This window comes from Protopterus annectens, chromosome 14.part0 (genome assembly GCF_019279795.1).
Source record: "Protopterus annectens isolate FY-2018-M chromosome 14.part0, PAN1.0, whole genome shotgun sequence".
Lineage (NCBI taxonomy): Eukaryota > Metazoa > Chordata > Ceratodontiformes > Protopteridae > Protopterus > Protopterus annectens.
In genome coordinates, this window is record NC_056748.1 from 26,680,347 (window position 1) to 26,705,265 (window position 24,919).

The 24,919-nt window shown below is 41.9% G+C and overlaps 1 protein-coding gene across 1 annotated transcript in view; it reads right to left on the bottom strand.

The window, feature by feature from the left end:
• The window catches only part of FRYL (FRY like transcription coactivator), a 3,917,685-nt gene that overhangs the window by 1,621,739 nt on the left and 2,271,027 nt on the right, over positions 1–24,919 (bottom strand). The window contains exon 34 of the mRNA XM_044055727.1: positions 15,430–15,598. Coding sequence (XP_043911662.1) covers positions 15,430–15,598 — 169 coding nt within the window. The remainder of the gene's footprint in view (positions 1–15,429; positions 15,599–24,919) is intronic.

Consider the following 24,919-nt stretch of genomic DNA (forward strand, 5'->3'; position numbering starts at 1 on the left):
TAGCTTTGAGAAGAGAAGTAACAACTTCGGACCGACAACAACCAAATACGCTGTTCGAAAATCGCCAACCAACATTTTGCGAGCTGCTTTCCACCGCACGGCAAGAAAGACTGGAGAAGATGGCGTCGGCTGAGGGCTATGTACCAAGGCATCCTGACGTCAGGATACTAGCTTATACAGCCGACGCCGGACCCAGACTTTGGGATTCTGGCCGACCTCGGGCTGCCTGCCGGCAGGAGCACCCTACAGTTATGACTGCAACAGTGAAACACGAAGAACATCAGACAAGTAATTCAATAAATCAATATCTATAGAAGCTTCTATAAATAAGTCCCTAATAAACCCTTGAAACAGTTGACAAGCCCCATTCATTTCATTCCTGTACACTTTCTCATAAGCCTCACATTCTAGTAATTTCTTCATGATTGTGTTATAATCATCCAAGGTCATAAATATAAGGCCACCCTCCTTATCAGGTTTTAAAACCCGAATACCCTTGGTTCTTAAAGAAAGGGCATCCTTTTCACTAACAGTGGTGTTATACAAAGAAGGGTTAGATTTATAATTAGTTAACAGACACCGTATATCATTTTCACAAACTCGCTCAAATAACTGGATAGTATTATTAAGAGGAGGATTAAATACACTTGCAACATTAAACTCACTGATCAAATTACTGTCGTTACCAAACAATATATTTAGATTCAACTTGCGTGTAAACATTTTCAAATCTATTAAAGTTCTAGCCAGATCCGCCAGAGCTGAGGAAACAAAAGTCAATTCATGGGCCAGCAATTCAACAGGCACTTTTGGTAGGCATAAAATCAGTGTAATTATAGATTTTAAAGTCCCCATATTGATTACAAACAATACTGACCGGTTTCGTATTAACTGTCCCAGTATGACAACTTTCAAGGGACGGCAAAAAAGTTACCTCCTCCCCCGTATGCTCGATCTCTTCTTCCACTGCTTCCAAGACACACCACCTTGTTGGTAAGCCTGGTTGTTCACATTGTTCATCTGAAAATCCTACTGAATGACAGTCTGCTGAGGGCGAGCTTCACAAACTTGCTGCACTTGTCTATTTTGAACCTGCCTGTTCTGGAGCCGTTCGCTCCGTCTAACAGGGGAATTCAAAGTGAAATTAGAAGGAGCCCCACTAGCCTGTTCACTGCTCTCACTAGTTACATTCCCCTAGGCTAGAGGATCCAGTTCTGGAAGAGAAGAAGCTGAACAATTAATCACACCAGGTGGGGAAGGATATGCAACCCCATTACCATAATCTCGTGCATCCCTTGCTAGTTTTTTAATTTTAGTCTCATTCAATTTGCAAAGTGAACTGTCAATACTGGAAAAAATACGACAGTAATCAAATTTGTATCTGCCAAAGTACTTGTCAGACTGAATGTCAGTATCAAGCAGAGTGAGTTCCGGCTTTAAAGATTCCACTTGTGCTGAATAATCCTTAATCAACAACTGGATAAATTCACAACCCTGTTTATCAAACAGCTTGAGTGAATCTACATGAAGAGGCGAATCCCCTAACTAGCCCATTTGGAAACCGCCACTGCTTTAAATCCTTTGGGATTTGTTGGTGGTGTAAACATTCATTCAAATATATCTCCAACTGCAGTTTCTTAAATTTAAATAATTTTTGATCAAAAGATCTCAAAATTATTAACAATATTAGCAGGAGCAGATTAAGCAGCAAGCCTGTTACCTGCTGGTCTCGCAATATCCAACCCAGGAAGGGTAGGCTCCTTCAACCAGTGCTTTAGAGAAGGTATAAGCACATTAGCCTGCGACGGCCCCTGCAGCATATTCGTAACCTGCCCGGTGTTATGCTGAACACTCACCGGCCCAAGATTCGGAGCCAGGCCTCCACCGGCAGGGTACATTTGAATTTAATGCAGCGGACCTCCGATCATGCGATCCTGAAGGACTGGAAGTAGAGGGAAACACTCCCATACCACTGCTTTGACGTCCAAAAATCCTATCTGCCAGGATGTTAACTTGCTGAGTTAAATTCTGAATAAGTAAAATAAGATTCCCGATAGGGTTGGAATCAGGTACATTGTCCACATTCTCATTAGAAAATAACAGCTGCGAGCCAAGGTGCACGTCGTTGGCCATAAAAACAAACTAATAAGCCAACGAAGAACACAAACTAATAAAAAACAAAAAAACAAAGAAACACACCAAGCCAGCAGGAATTATAGTTAGCGCTTTCGTTTACTTCATAAGCAAACTTCATCAGACAACAGTTAAAAACCACAAGTCATTTAAATATCCCTCCAAAAAGACCAATTAAACAATTAATTACATACTCAAATTGTCCTTAAAGGAACATGCACACAAAAGTGTTCATGCTATATAAAAATCAGTACATAAACATCAAAGTGTATACAGCAAGCTAAAATACATCCATAAATTGAATTAATAATCATCTAAAACAGGATTTCAATTTTAACATACATTTTATAGATAAATTATCATTCGGCCCAGGAAGGGAATGTGCATTAAACTTCAATTGCCAAATCAGTTCCCTTTCATCTAATTTCAGGGCTATAGGACCACCTCTATTATACTTATCCAACACTTGATCAATGACAAACAAATAGAAATGCATGTGAAGAAAACTGATTTACATGCCTAGCCAAGGCATTATTCAAATTAAGCTTCCTAATCTTGTACAAATGCTCACAGATGTGCTGTTTCAGGCATCTTTCTGTCCTTCCAATATAAAATGCAGGACATGTTTGACATACCGCCATGTACACAACATTCTTAGGTGAACAGTTACAGCTGCCTTAAGCTGGTATACTCTCTCCCATACATCTCAAAGGAATCAGTAACTTCAATAAATTTATAAAAATGACAGAAACCACATTTTGACATACCACCAAGAATATTAATTCCATGATTACTTTCCAAGGCATTTTTGAGGTTACTACCCTTCCTAAAAATAACATCAGGTTTCTCTCTAATCCTATTATTAATCAATGCGTCCTCCCTCAGAAAACACCAATTCTTATTAATAATATACCTGAGGTCATCAGCATCAAGTGAGAATGTAGTAATACATCCACTATATCGGACATCCTCACTCAAATTAGGTTCAAGAGACAATTCACCCGGCACCTAAAAAAGAAGTGACCATACCATCTTCCAATAAATTAATCTGTTCAATAAAAGGGGCATCTCCAAATGGTGAGGCAGTATGCAAAAGGGGTTTAAAAGACCCTCTCTAAGTAAGGACTTGGTTAATGAAAGATTTACCTCCAAGATTTTTAGAAAGGCCACTTATTCCAATGCTTTTTTGCACCTGTCTAGTGCTCATCCCTACCATCAAAAGAAGGCTGTTGTAAAAGGACAGTTTGTTAGGGCATCCAGAATGGTTACAGATGAGGCTGATTTCATTCTTGAATGTAATTTATTAACAGAGATGTTTGTGAAAAGGGGTTACCCACTCCCCTTGGTGAATGAGGTTTGTGCTGAGGTTAATATTAAAAGAAAAAGAGGGTCTTTTAAACCCCTTTTTCATACTGCCTCACCATTTCGACATGCCCCTTGTATTGAACAGATTCATTTATTGGAAGATGGTATGGTCACTTCTTTTTTAGGTGCGGGTGAATTGTCTCGAACCTAATTTGAGTGAGGACGTCAGATATAGTGGATTTATTACTACATTCTCACTTGATGCTGATGACCTCAGGTATATTATTAGTAAGAATTGGTGTTTTCTGAGGGAGGATGCATTGATTAATAACAGGATTAGAAAGAAACCTGATGTTATTTTTAGGAAGGGTAGTAACCTCAAAAATGCCTTGGAAAGTAATCGTGGAATTAATATTCTTGGTGGTATGTCAAAATGTGGTTTCTGTCATTTTTGTAAATTTATTAAAGTTACTGATTCCTTTGAGATGTATGGGAGAGTATACCAGCTTAAGGACAGCTATAACTGTTCATCTAAGAATGTTGTGGACATGGCGGTATTTCAAGCATGTCCTGCATTTTATATTGGAAGGACAGAAAGATGCCTGAAACAGCACATCTTTGTGCATTTGTACAACATTAGGAAGCTGAATTTGAATAATGCCTTGGCTAGGCATGTAAATCAGTTTCCATCACATGCATTTCTATTTTTTGTCATTGATTAAGTGTTGGATAAGTATAATAGAGGTGGTCCTATAGCCCTGAAATTAGATGAAAGGGAACTGATTTGGCAATTGAAGTTTAATGCACATTCCCTTCCTGGGCTGAATGATAATTTATCTATAAAATGTATGTTAAAATTGAAATCCTCTTGTAGATGATTATTAATTCAATTTATGGATGTATTTTAGCGTTCTGTATACACTTTGATGTTTATGTACTGATTTTTATATAGCACGAACAATTTTGTGTGTATGTTCCTTTAAGGACAATTTGAGTATGTAATTAATTGTTTAATTGGTCTATTTGGAGGGATATTTAAATGACTTGTGGTTTTTAACTGTTGTCTGATGAAGTTTGCTTATGAAGTAAATGAAAGCGCTAACTATAATTCCTGCTGGCTTGGTGTGTTTCTCTGGTTTTTTGTTTTTTATTAGCATGGAAATTAAGGAAGGGTCCCACAGCCATTAGTGCCTGTAATTCAGACACTCTTCTTGCTGAAGTTATGGCTAAAAGCAATGCTGTCTTCCACGAGAGGAATTTTAACTCTGCTCAAGCAGCAGGTTCAAAAGGAGGAAGCATGAGCTTTTCCAGTACAAAGTTAAGGTCCCAGGCAGGGGTGGGAGCTCTCCTAGGGGGCCTTAAGTTGTTCGCCCCTCTCAGGAACTGTTTGATGAAAGGGTGAGAAAATAGTTGTGGCTCAGTATTAAAATGAGCTGAGATGGCAGAGGCATGAATCTTAATGGAGGAGAAGGATATGTCTCTGTGCAGTAGCTCTGCTAGGTAATCTAGGATTAGAGGTAAGGAGGGCACTGCTGTGTCCTTCCCTTGAGACTGATTTCAAGAACAATATCTTTTCCACTTTTCAGTATAGGATTTCCTAGTACTAGGCCTTCTGGCTTCAAGAATGACATCCAGCACCTGTTTACTTAGGGTTGTTGGTGGGGTATTCAAGGGATAAGCCAAGCTGCAAGGTTTAGGGTTTGCAACTGTGGATGCAAAATCTGTCCCTCCTTCTGAGACAGCAGGGTAGGAGTCTGGTGAAGGTGCCAGGGTGGCACTGTCAGTCTGCATAAGAGTGGGTACCAGTGCTGGCATGGCCAGTCTGGGGCAATAAGAATTGCCCTTGGTCTGTCCTGTTTTATCTTGAGTAGTACTCTTAAAAGAAGGGGCAGAGGGGTAAAGGCATAAATTGCAAGGTTTTCCCACTAAAAAGATAGGGCATCCACCTTCCAAGCCCTGTTGTGAGGGTTCCTGGTGCAGTATTTGCTCAACTGGTGGTTCTCGGGGGAGGCAAAGAGGTCCACCTCCAACATCCCCCACCTCTGGATCAGAAGGTTGAAGGTGTTGGGCTCCAATTTCCACTTGTGTGGGTCTAGGAAATTTCTGCTTAAGTCGTCTGCCAGTGAATTTTGTTTGCCTGGCAGGAAATGAACTTCTAGATGCACTTGGTTGCTCAAGGCTGTGTCCCACAGGGCCATGTCTAACCTGTAGTGTGAGTAAGAATGGGGTCTCCCCTGCTTGTTTATGTACCACATAACTGTAGTGTTGTCTGTTTTTATAAGCAGTTGTTCTGGAAGGATTAGGTGTTTGAAAGCTGTCAGATCATTCTGTACAGCTAGTATCTCTTTTTGATTGACGTGCAGGAGAATCTGCTCTGGGCTCCAATGGCCCTGAATGCATTTGCCTGCCATGTGAGCCCCCCATGCATAGTCTGATGAGTCTGTTGTCAGTGTTTGGGAGGTGAGGGATTGAGTAAAAAACAGTCCCCTGTTGTGGTTGCTTTCTTCTGCCCACCAAAGAAACTCTGCCCTTAGAGAAGGTAGGATAGAAATGACTCTTTCCAGGTCCTGAGAATGTTGGCACCAAAGACTTAAGTACCACTGGAGTTTCCTCATATGCACTCTTGCATATGGACTTAGCAGAATACATGAGGCCATGAACCCTAGGGTTTGCAGTATTTTCCTTGCAGATAGCTGGGTTTTGGTGGTCATTTGTTTGAAGTAGTTTGTCAGATCTGTTTTTCTGAAGTGAGAAATGCCATCTGGGAAGTTGTGTCCAAGCTTGCTACCAGGAATACAATCTTTTGATTGGGCATCAGTTGTGATTTATTTTCATTGATGGTGTACCCCAATGAAGTGAGAAGGCTTTTTACAAATGCCAGGTGCTGAAGAAACAATAACTGACTGACCGCCTGAATCAGGCAGTCATCCAAGTATAGGAAAATTTGGATATTTCTCTGTCTGCAGTATGCAATGGCTGGAGCTAGGCATTTTGTGAATACCCTGGGCACAGTAGATAAGCCATAGGGAAGTGCAGAGAACTGATAGTGCATAGATCATGCCCTGAGACGTCGATATTTTCTGCATGACTCCCTTATGGGGATGTGCAGATAAGCTTCTTTTAAGTCTAGAGTGACTAACCAGGCATCCTTGGCTAGCATAGGGAGATGCTGCTACAGGGTAAGCATCTTGAATTTTGGGACCACCAGAAAAGTGTTGAGAATTGATAGATCCAGGATTGGGCGCCAAGAGCCCTCTTTTCTGGGCACCAGGAAAGGTATGGAGTAGAAACCCTGACCACTTTGTTCTACTGGAACAGGTTGAATAGCTCTGATACTGAGCAGGGAAAGTACTTGCTTTTGAGCCTCAGCCCACTGGTTTGGATGAAAGTCTGGAAACCCACTTGGGGTTGGCAGTGAATGGAAGTAGAATTTGTACCTCTGGGATACAATGTTTAAAACCTACCTGTCCTGAGTAATGGACATCCAGTTTTTTGCATGAAGGGCAAGTTTTCCTCCTAGGGGCACAAGTAATTGGGCAGGCCTGGGAAGGAAAACTGAAAAGTCATTGTGAACTTTTTCCATAAGGGGTGGCTTACCACTCCGTGTTTTTGATGTGAGGGCACTCCATTGTTTAGATCTCTGCATATCCTGAGACTGTAGTCTGGGTGGCCTGTCTCCCCTGGGTTTGGTCTGGAAAGGACCAGTTTTTTGAAGGCCAATGCCTACTGAATCTAGGTGGCTGCACTTGTAAGAATTCTTTGACAGTTTGCATAGATTTAGATTTTTCTTCCATCTTTTTCAGAACAACTTCTGCTATGGTGCCAAACAAACAGTCCTTATTTAAAGGAGCATCTAGTAATTTGGATTTGACATGATCTGGCAATGTTTGTTCCTTCGGCCAAGCATGCCGCCTTCTCAGTAGACACAGTGACTGCAGCCATGCAAGAAGCTTCTAGGGCATCAAAGCCACACTGCAAAGTATGCTTACTAACTTGGTTTGCAGAATGCATTGGGTCGTTGTAAAACTTTATTTTCCGCACAATCTGGAAGTAACCCATTTTCTGTTTAATTAGTTCCATAATATGCTGCTGGTACTTCAACATGTGAAACTGACAATGTCCTGATGGCAAGAATTGCAGAGGTATATACCTTCTTACTCTATTTGTTTAAAGCTCTGGAATCCCTGTCCGAAGGGGTAGAATTTTTGGCTGTAGTAGCCTTAATACATACCTTTAGGTCCCTGGGAAATGGTCTCTGGATCAGCAGTAGGATTCTTGGAGAAATTTGTGGGAATCAGGTACTCTGTAGTACCCGTCCGGTTTCCTGGGGTCCGGGGGTAATGTATCTGGAGTAAGACTGGATTCCATAAAAACATCATCTACAACAGCTAGGACAGAGGGTATAGCTAGAGGCCTGTGTTGAGGCAACTCTAAAAATTCTCTGAGTCTCTTTTTGGACTGAGGATAGTCTTGGCATTCCCAGCGGAAATGCTCTCAAAGTATGCAAGGTTTCACCAAAAGAAAAATCCTCTGGAGGAGAGGCAGAGGGAATGGATTCCTCTGCATCTGAATCCTCATAGGCTAAGGGCATGTCCTGTTAATCAGAAAGGTCACAGTCATCGGACTCCTGGTCTGTAGAATCATTAGGAAACTCAATTCTTTGTCTTTTAGCAGGGAAAGGCTGGCTTCCCCTAATTAGGGTGATAAGGTCTTCAGCCATTCTAGGCATTTGTTTTTGTGGCATGGGAGCTTGAGCATGCGCTTTTGGTCATTGGTTTTCTAGGAGTAGTGTGTACACTCTGGGCCTAAGAAACTCTGTAGTTTTGGCTAAAAACAAAGTCGCCGGTTTGATCCGTACATCGGTAGGTCGGAATACACCCTCAAGAGCCGGTGCCTGTACAGCAGCTCTGGACCCATCCAAAGTAGAGACATTCGCAGGTTCCATAGTCAAAGAAGCATCTCACGGCATACCAGACTCCGAATGGGTCTCAGCAGAGGCCTGCAAATCCACAGAAGCGGGCATCAGGGGCTGCAAAGGTGCTTCACTGAGTAGCGGCAGACTGGCGACTAGCTTAACGGAAGTGCCATCAGCAGTTTTGGACCTATGCTGTCTGTCTCTGTCTTTATCTTTACGTTTTTTCAGAAGATTGGTAGTCGGATGGCTTACCAAAGCCATTTTGGAATACGGAGAATGAGTGTGGAATAATTTAGCGACAAAGACAGCCCGACGACAAATGGTTTGGGTGTTAAACAAGGCACAAAACTGACGAGGGATGTCGTGGCCTGGGCCTAAACAGGTGATGCAGTAAGAATGAAAATCTCTATGAGGTATTTGCTTTCCACAGGCAAGACAATTGTTAACTTCTTCTGACATCGGTTAGAGCAAGAAAAAAGGTCCCCAGTGGGGACTTAGCTTTAGAAATCTTCAGGATTACAAACTCAAAAACGAAAATTTCGGGTAGCGGCTGAACGGCACTTGCGAACTGCTTCTGCTTTGGGCTCCTCTGCAAGAAAGACTGATGTAATGGCATCTGCTCCCTTTTTTATACCCCCTGATGACCTGACGTCATGGAAGAAGTGACAGCATCCGATGCAGAAATACTAAGACTCTGGTATTCGGGCCGACTGAGGGCTACCTACAGGCAGATAAGTGTGATGACTGCAACAGTGAAACATGAAGAACATTGTAGATATTTCTTGCATGATTCCCTGATTGGGATGTGTAGGTATGCCTCTTTTCGATCTAGGGCAGCTAGCCAAGCATCCTTGGATGGCATAGGTAGTAGTAGTAGTTGTTGGAGGGTGAGCATTTTGAATTTTGGTATCACCAGGAAGTTAAGAATGGATAAATCCAGGTGCAATCTTTTTTGGGTACCAGGAAGAGCCTGGAGTAGAAACCTTGGCCTATCTGTTCTGCAGGAATGTGCTCTACCGCCCTCATGGAGAGGGGGGGGGACTTGTTTTTTGGCCTCTGCCCACTGGTTTGAAGTTAGATCTGGGAAACCTTTTGGGATTGGTAGAGTGTGGAAAGAAAATGTGTATTCCTGGGACACTGTTGAGGACCCAGCAGTCATTGGTAATGGTGGCACAGGTGCTTGCGTGGAAGCAAAGTTTTCCTCCCAGGGGTAAGTGCAGTTGGGCAGAGGAAGGGGGTGGAAGTGGAGAGTCATTGTGAGTTCTTACCATGAGGGAGTGGCTTTGCACTCCCTGGTTTAGATGTGTAGGTACTCCACTGCTTTGCTCTCTACATTCCCTGTGGCTGTTGTCGGGGGGAGGGTCTGCTTCCCCTGGGTCTGGACTGAACTGACCTGGAGGGGGCAGGAAAGGACCAGTGCTTGGAAGGGCAATGCCTACTGAACCTGGGTGGCTGGACCTGCAGGAAATCCTTAACTGTCTGCATAGATTTAGCTTTTTCTTCCATCTTTTTTAAAACCTCCTCTGCCTTGGTGCCAAATAAGTTGTTTTTGTGCAAGGGTACATCCAATAGTTTAGATATGACATGGTCTGGCAAGGGCTGCTGCTTAAGCCAAGCATGCGTTCTAAGTACAAAACAGGTGACTGCTGCCCTGCAAGATGCTTCTAGGGCATCAAAACCACAGTGTAAGGTGTGCTTAGTTACCTGACTTGCAGAATGCATTAAGTCTTGTAGGTCTTTATTTTCTGCACAAGCAGGAAAAGTTGATATTTTTTGTTTGAGGAGTTCCATGGTATGTTGCTGAAATTTTAGCATATGGAACTGACAATTTAGTGTTCTAATAGCAAGAGTATCAGAGGTGTATACTTTTTTACCCGATCTGTCTAATGCTCAAGAATCCCTATCTGAGGGGGTGGGATTCTAAGCTGAAGTTGCTTTAATTCCTTTAGGCCCTTGAGAGATAACCTCAGGGTTAGCAGTTGGATTTTTGGAAAGAAATTTGTGAGAGTCAGGGACTCTAATACTGGTCTGGTTTGCTGGGAGTAGGAGGGAGGGTGTGAGGAGTTAAATTAGATTCCATGAAATCATTCACAACATCCAGGACAGGAGGAATGGTCAAAGGTCTGTGCTGTGGAAGATCTAAAAATTCCCCGAGTCTCTTCTTAGACCAAGAGTAGTCCTGACATTCCCACTGGAAATGCTCCCTTAAAGTATGAAGGGTTTCCCCATAGGAAACATCTTCGGGTGGAGAGGCTGAAGGAATGGATTCCTCTGCATCAGAATCCTCATAAGCAGAGGGGTTGCATGCCCTCAAATTCAGACGCATCAGAGTCAATGGACTCCTGTTCAGATGAGATTACTGGGGACAAATCTCTTTTGCTTTTGGAAGGGGTAGCTTGGCTTCCCCTGATCAACATTACAAGGTCTTCTTCCATTTTAAGCATTTGAGACTGAGGCAAGGAAGCAGGTGCTCAAGATTGGGTCGTCGGTTTCTTGGGTGTGGTTCGTACCCTGGGCCTTAGAAACTCGGTAGTTTTCGAAAGAATGGTAGACGTGAAAGTAGTAGTCTGTTTGTGTCGAGAAACAGTAGTGCGAAGTACTTCCTCGGAAGCCAGTGCCTGCTCAGCGGCTCCGGACCCCTCCAAGGTACAGACAACTGCAGGATACTTAGTCGATGAAGAGTTATGCGGCATACTGGACTCTGAAAGGGTCTCGGTAGTGGCATGCAAATCCACAGAAGTGGGCATCAGGGGGCTGCGAAAGAGCCTGAGGACCGGAGAACTGACGACTAGCTTAACAGAAGCATCATCAGTAGGTTTGGACCTGTGCGGTCTGTCTCTGTCTTTATCCTTACATTTTTTTGGAAGATCTGCTTACCAAAGCCATATCGGAAGTCGAAAATAGAGCGAAAATATCTAGCTACAATAAGGGCCAGACGACGTACAGTTCTAGCGGTGAACAAAGCACAAAAGTGACAGCAGGGGGGACGTCGTGGTCTGGGCCGAAGCAAGTGATCCAGTAAAAATGAAAGTCTTGGTGTGGTATTTGCTTTCCACAGGTGAGACAATTATTAACTTTTTCTGACATTGGTTAGAGCAAGAAAAAAGGATCCCCAACAGGGTACTTAGCTTTAGAAGACTTCAACTTCAATTCGGAAAACGAAAACTCAGGTAGAGGTCGACTGGCACACGTGCGAACTGCTTCTGCTTCAGGCTCCTTGGCAAGAAAGATTGATGTAATGGCGTCGGCTGCCTTACTTTATACTACTGATGATCTGACGTCAGTCCTACAGCGACAGCAACTGAAGCAAAAATACTAAGTCTCTGGTATTCGGGCCAACTGATGGCTACCCTGGCAGGGATAACCCAAATGTGATGACTGCAACAGTGAAACAAGATGATCATCTACCCATTTCCTATCTTCCCTCAAATTTCACTCCTCCTCCTAATTGTTAGTATTAGGCAGGCTAAAGTACATATTAGACCACATGCTCCCACTTACACAGACTATCTGACACTACCTTGTCTCATAATATAATTCAAAGCACTTTACTTTTTGTCTACACATGTAAATACAGTACACTTCATATTTAACCTTATAAAATGTGCTCTGGCTATCCTTAAAATAAATATGTACTGCTATATTTACTTTATTAAAATACTAAAGCTGCTGGTGAAGAACTACTTGCATAACTGCTCACTTCTGACAGTTTCAGACTTCATTTAGTCTCACTGAACTTCTGGCTAATCTCCCATAAAAAAGAGTAATTATACTGCACCTTGTAAATTTCACTCAGAACACGCTATTCAGACCCTTTAGGATTAATTGCTTGCACCTGTCTCCAATGAAAAGGATTTGTTACTGGAAAATACAGTAAATTTGTAAATGCAACATGGAAGTTAATATTTTTACTCAGAATACACCAGCCAGACCTTTTATGATTAACTGCTTCTACTAGCATACCCACTGTCCCTAACTAAAACTATTAGCTAATGAAAAAAGCTAGTAATTTTGCAAATGCAAGAAAGAATCCTTCACTCAGAACCCACTGTTCAAACTTTAATTGCCTGCACCTGTTTGATCTTCTCTAGGTAAAAGCAGGTGCTAAAGGGAAAAAAACTAAACTTTGAAAATGCAAAAATGAACCACCACTATTTTATGATTTATCTTTCTCTTGATTTTCAAGTTTATTTTCTTGAAAAAAATATCTATTGCGTACTTAAACTAATGACATTAGTCTAGACATTCAATTTTATAAAAACTGGAGAAATGACCTTTGAATTCTACATATATACTGTTAGCAATATACTTTTGCATTCCCCCAGCAGCCCAAGGTCACACAATATATTAACCTTTACTTGCTTCTTTCTAGCCTGTACATTGTTACACTGTAAAGCATGGCTACATTACAAGTGAAAAGTACTAGCAGCATATACAGCAGTCACCAATAACCCCCATACCTCACATTTAAAATATATCTGACTGCATTACTACACAAAATTGTTTTAAAACACAACATGCCATTTGCATCATAAAATGTTCATCCAAACATTAACAGTAAAAACATTTTTACTTGGTGGAATAAAATGGAGGTTATGCTTTCCAGTCCAATGAAATAAAATGGGGTTTATTACTTTTAAGTCATCAGGCCAGTTTAATACAGTCAAATTTCCAGTCTCTCTCAACCACTTCTGCATGGAGAACCATAGTTTATGCTGTAAGTGATGCTTTACAGCTTTTCCATATGTTGACTAATTGTTGCTGGACATGTGCCAGTTCATCATGGCCTTCCACCGCTAGTCTCTGGTTCAAATCCAAGGTAACCTTTAATTTTTCTGATCAACTCCTGCACTTGATTTCTGACATTTTCCTTTGGGGCAATGTAAAAGGTTCCACTGGCAAAGTCTCTCTGTGGGCTTTGTTACTGTCAGACGGATGAGAAGCTGAGCCCCATTTAGTTTGCCAAAAATGTGTTTGATGCTCCTAGATGGATATATCAGCTTGAACCTCACACCTGTCTCTTGCCATCTCCTGAATGCCAGGATAACAGTGCTTCTCTTCTGCTCAGTGTACAACAGATAAATATTTTCACACAGATACTCTAGTGTCTCCAATTATTTAATATTTTCCCTACTGCCATATATTTTTTTCAGGAACAGCTATTTCTGCTCTTATGACTGCATCTTTATTAAAGCAGATCTTGGTGGCTTTCTCATGGGGAAATTTGGAATATAACACAAAGTGACCTCTCAGTTAAAAGTTCCAGCAATGGTACACCAGTCCAGTTGCTTATACGTGCTTTCGTAATATAAAAGCAGTCTATTCTTCCAAGTTTACCCAGTATATCAACAATTCTCAGGTCTTCTCTGTGTGTTCAGTGTTCTAACAATATTTTTTCTAACAGGTCTTCCCAAAAGTCTCATGCTCAGCCAGACTTTTCTTGAATTCAACCTCTGAGTTTTGTAGTTTTAACAGTTCACCTGAATATCTAGTTACAGCTTCTTTTTCCCCATCCTTTTGTTACTTAACTTTATGTATTCCTTTACTTTTCCACTTATGTTAAACACCTCTGAATGCATTTGATTTATTTTTTCATGTAAATTACTAGACACCTTCTCCTGTAGTAAAGCTATAGCTTGAACTTTTTTTGCTGAGCAACTGCCATATTCTTCCCAAACAGACTTTTTGCCTCTCTTTTTTGTTTACATTCACTTACTTTCTCTTTTTTTTCTTTGCTGGCATCCAGTCAGTTTAATTACTAGCCAGCAACTGAATTTTACCGAGATGTATAGCTTTTAACACTCCCCACAAAGATTTTCAATTTGACAGGACAGCTCTAATCAACCTGATGATCAGTCACTATTCACCCCTTTTTCCCATTTTTGCACATGGGTCAGGGTGTCACTTCAACAGTGACAATCATTTAGAACCAAGGTTTACACCACCAGGTGGCTAGCCCTGCCATGGTAGTTCTTCCACACAACACACTCGCACACGCACTTACACCTATGGACAGTTGAGGGTTTCCACTCCACCTACTGCACATCTCTGGAATGTGGGAGGAAAACAGTTCCATATACCAGTGTTTGAAATCTCAGAGGTCTTCCTAACTGATGTAACAGCTACCTAAAACTAAAGCAATGTAAGTATGCTCACTGCAACATTAGATGTTGAGAATAAGAGCATCAATACTCCAGTAGAATCCTTATTCACAGAAAATAACTAATGGCAACATGTTCTCTTTTCTGGACTGACTTGCAGAGCTATTTCTCACTCACCCAGATTTTCCAGCATGCCACTAAAAGATAGAGCAACCAGATCATCTTCAGTATTTTTTTTTTGCAAAAGTCACTGTACAGTGTGCCCTACTTAGGGACACGCTTGTCCCCCAAGTCTGAAAAGTCAATGATGACTTGCGGCATGATTTTAAGGATCACTGCTCTGCCTTAGAACCGACTTCATCTGGACTAACCTACGGGGTTGCTCAAGCTTTTGTCTAACTACTAACTAAAAGAAACAATAACAGACTGAAGTACATTGATAAACAGATGACCTCACGCCCCTTTTCTTCTCACATCATGTGGAGCAGCTATCAAATCCCTTTAAAAAAAGGCCAAGTACGTTTGTCTCCCTATAAATTACCAGTAAAGACTTCGCTAAAATTCTTGAGATAGACGACTGCAGCCTACACATAATGCAGTAGTGATTTCAGCCACCCCCCCAAGAAAACAGAGCAGATGTAATGTACAGCTGTCCTGAGGAGACAAAAACAAAACTGCAAACAATATGTATTTTTGATGAGAGGCAAGGAATAGCAAGACATGGTTAAAAAGGAAATGCAGATTATTCAAAAAGGAGAAAATGGGATGACTACAAAGTCATGAATTCTGCAAATGCTAGTGATATTTCCACATAAGTGAAATGTAGGGCACCATGAGTCATATTTGACATCTACAAGTACTGAAGCTCCTGAAAATGGTATTCATACACAGCTCAACTATCCAACATCTCATAACGTAAAGCAAATTACATTTTATTCGCTACATTTTTCAAGACAAAGACAGCAGTTCTTTTACCTGAGGTGACAGAAGGTATTTTGTAACTGGAAATAATGCGGTAATAAGGAGGGTTGTCCATATGAGTGACACCAGAGCTGACTGGATCAGTAAGCTGCAGTTCATTCACCAACTCCTCTAATAACTGCATGGTTTTATCTCTGCCCAAGTATACAACCACCTTCTTCACCTGCAAATTAAGACAGAGTTATAATAGTAACAGATTTTACTTTGAATCCAGCATAAAAAGAATCAAAACAGTTGTACAAGAACTTTCCGCAAATACGAGATATATGTTCCATATCAGCTGATCCGTGATAAGGCAGTCTGCAGTAGACGCATGTAAGTTTTCTTCTGATACCCTCACATGCACCGGCTCCCATGACTGAATGAAAGAAAAATGGGAATAGGATACATGATCTAAGTGCCAATGCATTGATGACGCATAGTAAGCCCTGCACATTCAACAAGTTCAACATCTATGCAGTAAGCAAGCACATCTAAAAGCCAAGCAAACAATAAGAAATTACTGCCCAACTTAAAAGAAAATCCATCCATAGACAGAGTGGAGAGGTCAACCAAATGGCAACGGAATGGTGGGAGAAGGAAAAACATCCACTACAGAGAGTCTTAATGACAGTAGAAAATCTGTTACTTCAGACTTCAAAGGTTGTATGCAGTGAGTAAATACTCCTTATAATTAAAAATTAAACATCCTTGTGAGGCTAGAAACCAAGAAACAAAAAGGGGCACAAGACCTGAATCAATAAGATGCCAAAGCATGCCCAGCCCAGCATCTGGAATCACTGTCCATGTAATGATGTTTGGAAAAGATGAGTGTCAATAAAGTGAGCACAGCAAAAAAGTCCCTAACTGGGCACATTCTTGAAAAAGGTGATGGAAGTATCACACTTCTCACAAAACGTGTTTTGATGGCATTTTCCAATACCTGACAGGCCTCTTGTTGTGGGAAGAGACAGCAGTTATCAGTTTTCTAAAGACTTATTTAGGCAGTCATGTCCTCCCTAAAAAGAAGTAAAGACAAGACTTAGATTTGCTTTCCATAATTTGCGCACAATTTTTGGGAAAAAAAAATCTAAGTTAATGGCATAAATCAGTAGCATGACGACCTTATTCTCACATGAATTCCATTCAAGGAAGGAAAATGTGTGAAGTGAAAGGAATGATTTCTGAACAGTTCTGAGACCAGTTTTGAGATAAAAACAGACAACTTCTAAGGGGCACACCTGACTCCTGAGAAAGTCCATACAACATCCTCAACAAATGTGGGCTTGCAGCTCTGAAACCCTTCCAAAGCTGCTAAAGGAACTGCTTGATGAGCGGACTTTGGTCCACATTTCTGTTATCAACAAGGTCAAAATGGTCCACATTTCTGTCATCAACAAGGTCAAAATGGATGTGATTTAATGACACGTAAAAAAAAGATGCAACACTCAAGTAAAACAGATGCCAGAGGAATGCTGAGATCACCTGCAAGCAAACCATCTGAAACGGAAGAATACCTCTTCAACCAAATAGACAAATCTGTTCATCTTGGCTTCATATGATAGCTGAACATTTCCTGGCAGCTTCAGTTACCTTCCACCAAAAGTCTAGCATATGCTGCACTGTTTATGGAGAAGTCAGTTCCAAAGGCACTGCAAGTGACCACAGACTCTGAGTATGCTGCTTTACTTAGATGCAGGTCGCCGGTCTTTTCCCTGGTTTTCTCTTCCCTTTTGAGTTTGTACCACTACACACAAAAGGACACAGTATTCTTTCTTTTTATGGTACAGATGGCAAACATACACCATCTTCCAAAGCTTCTTGGCACTGATCATTTCCACTCCTTCACCTCCATCCTCCTCCCAGATCGTCCTTGTCAGCTGACCAATCATTAACATGCAATTCATCTGCAACAGAGAATAAAGCTGTTCAGAAGTACACTTCCAACCCTCTACTGCTATGCCAAGAAGCACTGTCTCTATGCGACTCAGCAGGTCTTATGGCCTTCACAAACTCTCATGCCTCTTTTGGAGAGATGGCTGCCCACTATTACAAAAAGAGCTACTGGGACCACAATCCAAAAATGCCAGAGCCATTTTCTTTAATTCCCTCATCATCTTAGCATATGTTGATCTTTTCATAGGTAGGTACTAGGCTATCTGCCCAAAGGCATTTATAAGCCTATCCGGAATGTGTTGGTGTTCGCCACCCCCTTAGATTAGTTCCCTGTGCCTCTGTCCAGCAGAGTCACTGAAGTGATTCGCGGGGTAAACTTCCTGTTTCCCATCCACTCGTCAAGGATTCTCTTGAAGAGTGTTAGTGAGGAGCTCTGCCTAATCTAGACTGGAATCTTGTTCCAGAGCATGGGAAGTCTGTGGGACAAGAATCTATCCCTCCAGCATATCCTATTTATTGTTGTGGAGAGGTTTAGATCCCTACAGCGTGTGGCTCGAGGGGATATGGGTTTCTTTAGATGGAGCACGTCCATCAATTCTAGGTTGGACATGGCCTTGCGTGTCAGGCAGAGATCACCTCTGAGTAGGCGGTATGCAACCCAGCACAGCTGGAGTTTCTTCAGTCGAGCTGCATAGGGCATCTGTTTGAGGCCAGTGATCCTCTTGGTGAGGTACTTCTGTGGTCTTTCCAGCTGTTACAAGTTGTCTTGTAAGGTACATCCCAAATGGGGCATTGTACTCTATGATGGGTCTGATGAGTGAAGCGTAGAGGGGCACAATGACCTCTTTTGATCTGGATGCAAACCCTTTTGATTAGGTGGGCCACATAAAATAATTTTCTAACCAGTCTGGCAATGTGATTATCAAAGGAGAGATTACTATCTACTTGGGTCTCCAGATCCCTTATTTCGTCTTCCATATTTAGGGGGCTACCACCTATGTGGTAATTTGTGGATACTTTGTTTTTTTCCAAAGAAGATGACTATGCACATTTTGGCATTTAGCTTGAGGCCATGGTCTTGACACCAGGTATCTGTCTCAGTGAGACCCTTTTAGAGGATGCCTGTGTCAGCCGGAGAGTGAATTATAGCCCCTAGTTTGCAGTCGTCTGCGAACTTGGTCAGCCATAGTCCTCCTGTGCTTGCCTGTACCTCTGAGAAGTATATGCCGAACAGGAGGGGTCCTAGGACTGAGCCCTGGGGTACGCCACTTTTAACCGGTTTAGAGTCAGACCTAGCTCCCACAACTCTTACCATGTGGGTTCTGTCCATGAGCCAGTTGGCAACCCATCTCATGACATAGGGGTTTATATTCAGGCTGGTGAGCTTGTCTATAATACCAGAATGGGGAATGGTGTTGAAGGCCTTTGCAAGGTCTAGGTCAGCTGTGTGGACCACCTTTCCCTCGTCTATAGCCTTGGTAACTGTCTCTAAGAAGTCCACCAGGTTTAGGAGGCATGATCTGCCCTTAAAGCCGAACTGGGTAGGGACCAGTGTTTGGAGGCTCCCAATGTCTCTGTTAATGAGATCCATGATGATGCACTCCATAGCCTTGCAGACCAAGCTAGTCAGGCATAGGGCGATAGTTCCCAGGGTCTTTTGTGGCTCCACCTTTGTGGAGCGGAATAACCGTTTGTGTGCACCACTCTTTGGGCACATAGCCTGTGGAGAAGCTGAGTTTGAACAGTGTGTTTAGGTGAGGGATTAGTTCATCTTTGAGCTCATGTAGGATGCAGCCTGGGACACCGTCCGGTCTCATTGATGCTGTGTTTTTGGCTTTGGAGAGGGCTCTTTTAAACTGTGTGTCTGTGATTTCAGGGGCACTATATTCTTCTGGTATGGTTATGGGCCCTTTTGGGGGTGAGAGGGGGGTGAAGTTTGCAGAGAACCGGTCTGCCAGGATGTTGGCGATATTGGTCGGTTCAGTGTATTTTGTGCCATTCTGCTGTAACTCTGAGCAGATCTGGGAATTGCCACTTAGATTTTTGACATAACTAAAAAAATGCCTTGTGGTTATCTTTGGAGTCCTTGGCAATTTTTCTTTTGAATCTAGTCTTGGATGATTTTATGAGGGATCGTAGTTACTTGCTGATACTGATCAGGGATGTCTTCCCCTCTAGGGATTTTACTCTTTTCTGTACTAGTTTCCCCCTTCTATTGTATAGCTTGTTTATGGCAGGGGTCCACCAGACTGGTTTCCTTTTCTTGGAGAAGTGAGTCTTGGTTTTGTTTGGGATAGCACGATCTATGCATTCTTGTAGGTGCCCATAGAGTGCATTAGTACAGGATTTTGCAGCTTGGGCAGCATTATCCTTTAGCATGGGGGATTTGAAACTTTCCACCTTGGTCTTAAGTAACGTGAAGTTTGCTTTTGAAAAGTTTTTTACAGTGATTTTTTTGACAGGGGGTGGGGGTGGAATGTGGATATCCAGAGTGATTAGTTTATGGTCAGATCTAACCAGCAAGGGGTTGACCTCCGGTGTAGAACACCGGTCGCCCATGTTGGTGATGACCAGGTCCAATATGTTGTCACTCCTGGTGGGGGTGTTGACCAGCTGATCCAGGGTGTTTGAGTTTATAAATTCTAGGAAATGTTGGGCAAGGGAGTCAGTACTTGCGTAGTTCTTCCAGTTAATGTTTGGGTAATTGAAATCACCCAATATCAGGGTGTTTTAGTAGGACCTTTATGTTTAACAGTGTTTCCAGAAATGCGGAATGGGGGTCCTGGGACATGGTGGGTGAGCTGTAGCAAGCTACAATATGAATTGCAGTTCTGCCCATTGTTAGTTGCACGTGGATAATCTCTGAAGCATCGTGCTGTGCCAATAACCTGGAGGTGTGGGTATCCTTGATGAATAAGGATACGCCCCCGCCTTTTGTATTTCGGTCTGGGTTTTGTGGCCAAAATGTATGGTATGAGTTGTAGCCTGGTAGTGCTGGAGTGCTTTTCTGGAGCCTTAAACCAGGTTTCTGTTACTGCACATATATCAATTTTCTCCATACTTAGGAGTGTCTAGAGTGCGTACATTTTGAGGTTTAGACTTCTGGTACTGAGTAGCATTACCCTCAGTTTTTTGTTACTTGTGCTATTTATGGCGGTGGGTTTGCCTTTTGAGCCTTGCTTAAAAAAGGCACTATGGGGGTGGCAAGAGCCTTGGCCAGTATTCGAAAGCCTAAGGGTGACAGGTGCAAGCCGTCTCTAGCGAAGCAGCGTGGCTTGTTGAGCATGTCATCCCAGGCTGACAGACACTGGATCCCCTTTGAATGACACCAGAAGCTTAGCCAATTGTTGAAATTGATAATTTTTCTTTATACCGTAGTATCATTCTTGGTGAGGGCAGGATGCTACTCAGGGTCAGGGTCATACCGGCCTGGGCTATGTGATCAGAGAGCTCCTTCATGTCTCTTTTCATGTAGTCCAGGGAGGTACGGCTCAGGTCATTCACACCAACATGGACAATGACATAGTCATATTTGCACTTGTTCTGGAGTGACCTGAGTGCTTGTATTATGTGGCGGATCCTGGCACCCAACAGGCAGCTAACAGTAACCTTACCCTTGTTCAGACTAGTGAGTGGGACGTCAGTGTGCCTGACTATAGAGTCACCTATTACTAGTGTGTTGGGTATGTTATTTTGTCTTAAAGGCTGTGATTGCATGGCACACTGGTTTTGTGAAGTATGTGTTTCATGGTTTGTGTTGGGGGTGGAGGTTGCTTAGATGTCTGCTTTGGAGGTCTCTGTTGCTTTTGTAGATTTTTACTTACAGCCTCCGAGTATGCTTTTGTGTATTTATGTGTGTTTTTTGCCAGTGCTGGTTTCATAGGTCTATGTAAGACTGGTGGTGTGATGCAAGTAATTCCCTTCTCCTCTTCACTGTCTGGTCCAGTCTTGAGTTGAGAGAGCTTAGCCTCCAGTTTGGCTGTATAATTGCATCTCTCGCATGTATTAGTGTTCAGTGGTAGGAGGAGAGGGTTGTCTGTGTAAATGAGGCAGTTTTAACATTGCCTCAAAATGCCCAGATTCACCAGTTGGACTGGAGAGTACACCTGAAATTGCCCTTTGGACAAGCCTAGATAGGTACAGTGAGCTGTTTTACTGACTGGCTGGTAGGGTCGAATAATTTGACAGGTTTAAGAAGTAAAGTTGAAAAGCCCATAAACTTGCCTGATGGAAGGAAAGCAGTCATTAGAGATTATCAAAGAAACATCCAAGAAAATCACTCTGAGCAAGTTGGAGGGATGACTTTTTGAGATTTAGAGTAAATCTGAGTAGGTGAAGATAACTCTAGGTAAATTCTAAGGCTGCTAACACTCCCATGTTGTAGAGGAATAAAGCCCTACCCATATGACCAGAAATGTGATTAGTATTTCTTGTCCTGGAGGGGATGGAAGGAGGAGGATGGGAGTGAGTTGTCAATGTCAACTCACTATGGAGGACAGAGATGGTTAGGCCTTTTGCTGTATTGGCATCTAATAGAAGCTGGGAGTATGCCAGTACAGAGTGGAATGCCAGATGCACTACGGGGGGAACCAAGCTAAGAAGTGCAGACAAGAAGTGAACTGGGGGAGGAAGAAATTCAGTAGATGAGAATGGTTGAGGACAAAAGAGAAAGAATAACATATCTTGTAAAGCAATGGAGAGATGATGAGGGCATTAGATGCCAGCACAGGAAGGAAAGCAACCAGCACACAGTGACAATGGTTGAAATGGTAGAAATTGAGGGAGAGAGTTGTAGACAGGACTAGAGATAGTGGGCAGGAACTGAAGTGGACAGCCAATGTGGAGACACAGGAGAGAATTTTGGTGGCTGGAGACTCCTTCAATAAGGGTTTAAGACTACTGGGAAACCCTTACTTACTTGACATTTGATATGCTTACAGGATAAGTCTAAGTGTGATAATATCCCATTTTCAGCAGGGGCCTGGGGAAAAAAACTCCACATTGACATATTATGGTTACAGTTAAATAAACCTATTACAAAACCTGATCTAGAACATAATAAATTAAAACAATCACAACTTCAGTTCATACAGCATGAGCTTACACATGTACGGTGTAAATATTAGAACAGATCTAACAAGTTGAAAAAAAAAACAAACATTGTCAATAGTTAAACGAATTCACAAGTTGCAATTCACAGAGATTAAATTCAACACACACAGTACACTCTTTGGAATAGAGGTGACCAGATAACATATCCTAGACACAATTATATTTGTACTTTAAGACACAGAATAACTGTGTTCAGACAGAATGAATCAGTAAGGAGTATGCTGGGGGGGGGGGGGCTAGTTTATTCTGGGGTTGTACAGGAGCAGAGCCAAATCTTATTTAGGTAGTCATTTAGCAGATATTTGAAGTTGGTAGATATACTTTGCAGAGGGATAGAATTCCATTTCTTAGCAACACAGCATGGATACTTACTTTAGCCAGAGGATTTGGGGGGTTTATATATGTTCAGAAATTCTTGTTCATTAGATCAAGGTAGTCTGGGTGGTAGAAAAGAAGACAGCACTTGTCGGCACTGTGAATAATAATGCGTGGGGAGATGAGCTGTATGTAATCTAAGCGCTGAGGAAGTTCAAACCAAATCAATGCCTTAAGGGCAACACAGTGGTGGAAGTGGCATTTTTTCTAGCTGGCAAATTCTGCAACCTTTTTATAGCAATACTTCCAGCTTATTTTTAACTGTAGCCTGAAGGCTAGTTAGAATGGGTGCACTGTATAAGAGAGATGGGTGAAGGTGGTGTTGCTAAGAAGTTTTTATGCTTACAGAGCACTCCAAATTTATGGTGAAGTCTTAAGTCATTTTGAACATGAGGTCAGATTTAAGGTTATCATCTACAGTCATGTCAAGAAGTTTTGTATGGGAGACTACTTCAATTTCAGCAGTGTTTAGTGAAAATATTTTGAAATTTACTTTGCCAGGCATGTGTGATTTGGGATAAAATAACTACCTTCTTTTATGACCAAGTAAGCCATTTCTTAACTGAGGAAAAGGCTTCTTGTGTAATATGAAGGAGTTGAGCCAGGTTATTAGATGCACCTATAAGACTGAAATCATCAGCATATTACAAAAGAGACAGGCTGGACCTACAGATGTATAGAGGTCATTGATAAAGATATTAGAGAGGACTGGACCAAGAACAGCGCCTTGGAGTTCACCAGTGGAGACATGCAGGTGTGGGGACCGAGTATTTTACCATTTTACAGAATGGTGCTTGTCAGTTAAATAGCTATCAAACCAAATAATAAAGAAGGTGATAGTCCAAAACGAAATACTTTGTACATGAGTTTAGGGTGAGAAACTGTACTGAAAATTATAGACAGGTCAAGGAATAGGGAGGAAACAAGTTTTCCTGCATCCCTGTATTTGTTTATGGTGCCAGCGAATAACAGTAGGACAGTAGTTGAACAGGGTGTTGAGCAGAAACTACACTAGGTGGATGTTAAGAACCATTCTTGTAGGAGATAGGGGATGAGTTATTCATAAATAGATCTTTCAAGAATCTTTGGAGAAGTTATAATACTGTAATAAGGATTGAGACTGGGTATGCTATGGCATCAGCAGCTACCTTTAGGCATTCAGGTGGGAAGCTGTCAGCTGCAGTGCAGCAGGGTTTGAGTTCAAGTAGAAGTTTATTTATTTATTTTTTAATCAAATGTAGAGACAGATTCTGTGTGGAAGCTGCTAGCAATGGATACACAGTGCAGATTAGGTTTATGTGTAAAAGGCGAGGGGGCGAAAAGGAAGTAGAAATGTGAGTGTGGTTTATTGAGAATGCTTGTTTTGGTCTATACTACTGATTAATGAAATACTAGGTTTGGATGTTATTATGGGTGTAGTAGGGGTGAAGAGTTGTTAGTTAGTGAGGAAATGTTTTCTATGAAGTAGGTATTGAATAAGATATCAATTTCTAGTGGAGAGAAAATGCTGTGTTCCTTTATCTGAGCAGTTACGTATTGCTGTCCAGACATTTTTGGGGTCATATTTTTGTTAGTTGTAGATGGCTAGAATATTCTTGGATACCCAAGTTAACTTGTTTTTAACTCAGACTGCATAATTCTCTACAGAGTTGCAGGTAGTTTTAAGTATAAGCTATTCTTTCCAAGCTTTGTCACTGTTAGACACTGCAGTTTTTGTAATGGTAGTAAGCCATGGTGAGCGGTTATTCTTGCATGCATGTATTGAGTGGGGCATGGCCATTTATTGACTGCCTTGTTCAGTTGGAGAGTTTTTAGGGCAAACCGATTAAATGCTTTCAAAGTAGTGACGAAAGAATCTTTATTATATTTAGAAAGGTTTTGGGATATTTTAAGTTTGTGAGTTTTAGGTTGCTGGATGGTATTTCTATGGGTAAAGGCTGGAATGGGGTTACTGGGCGAGTATGGATAGGTTCCAGAAGTTGTAAATTTACTGGGGTAAGAGATCATATCCAGTTTAGAAACGCGCATTTACTGTTTAATCTACTAGGTGACTTGATAAGTTGTGTGCTGCCTTAAAAGATTTATACTAGCTGAGAGAAAGTCTAACAAAAGGTCAATACCT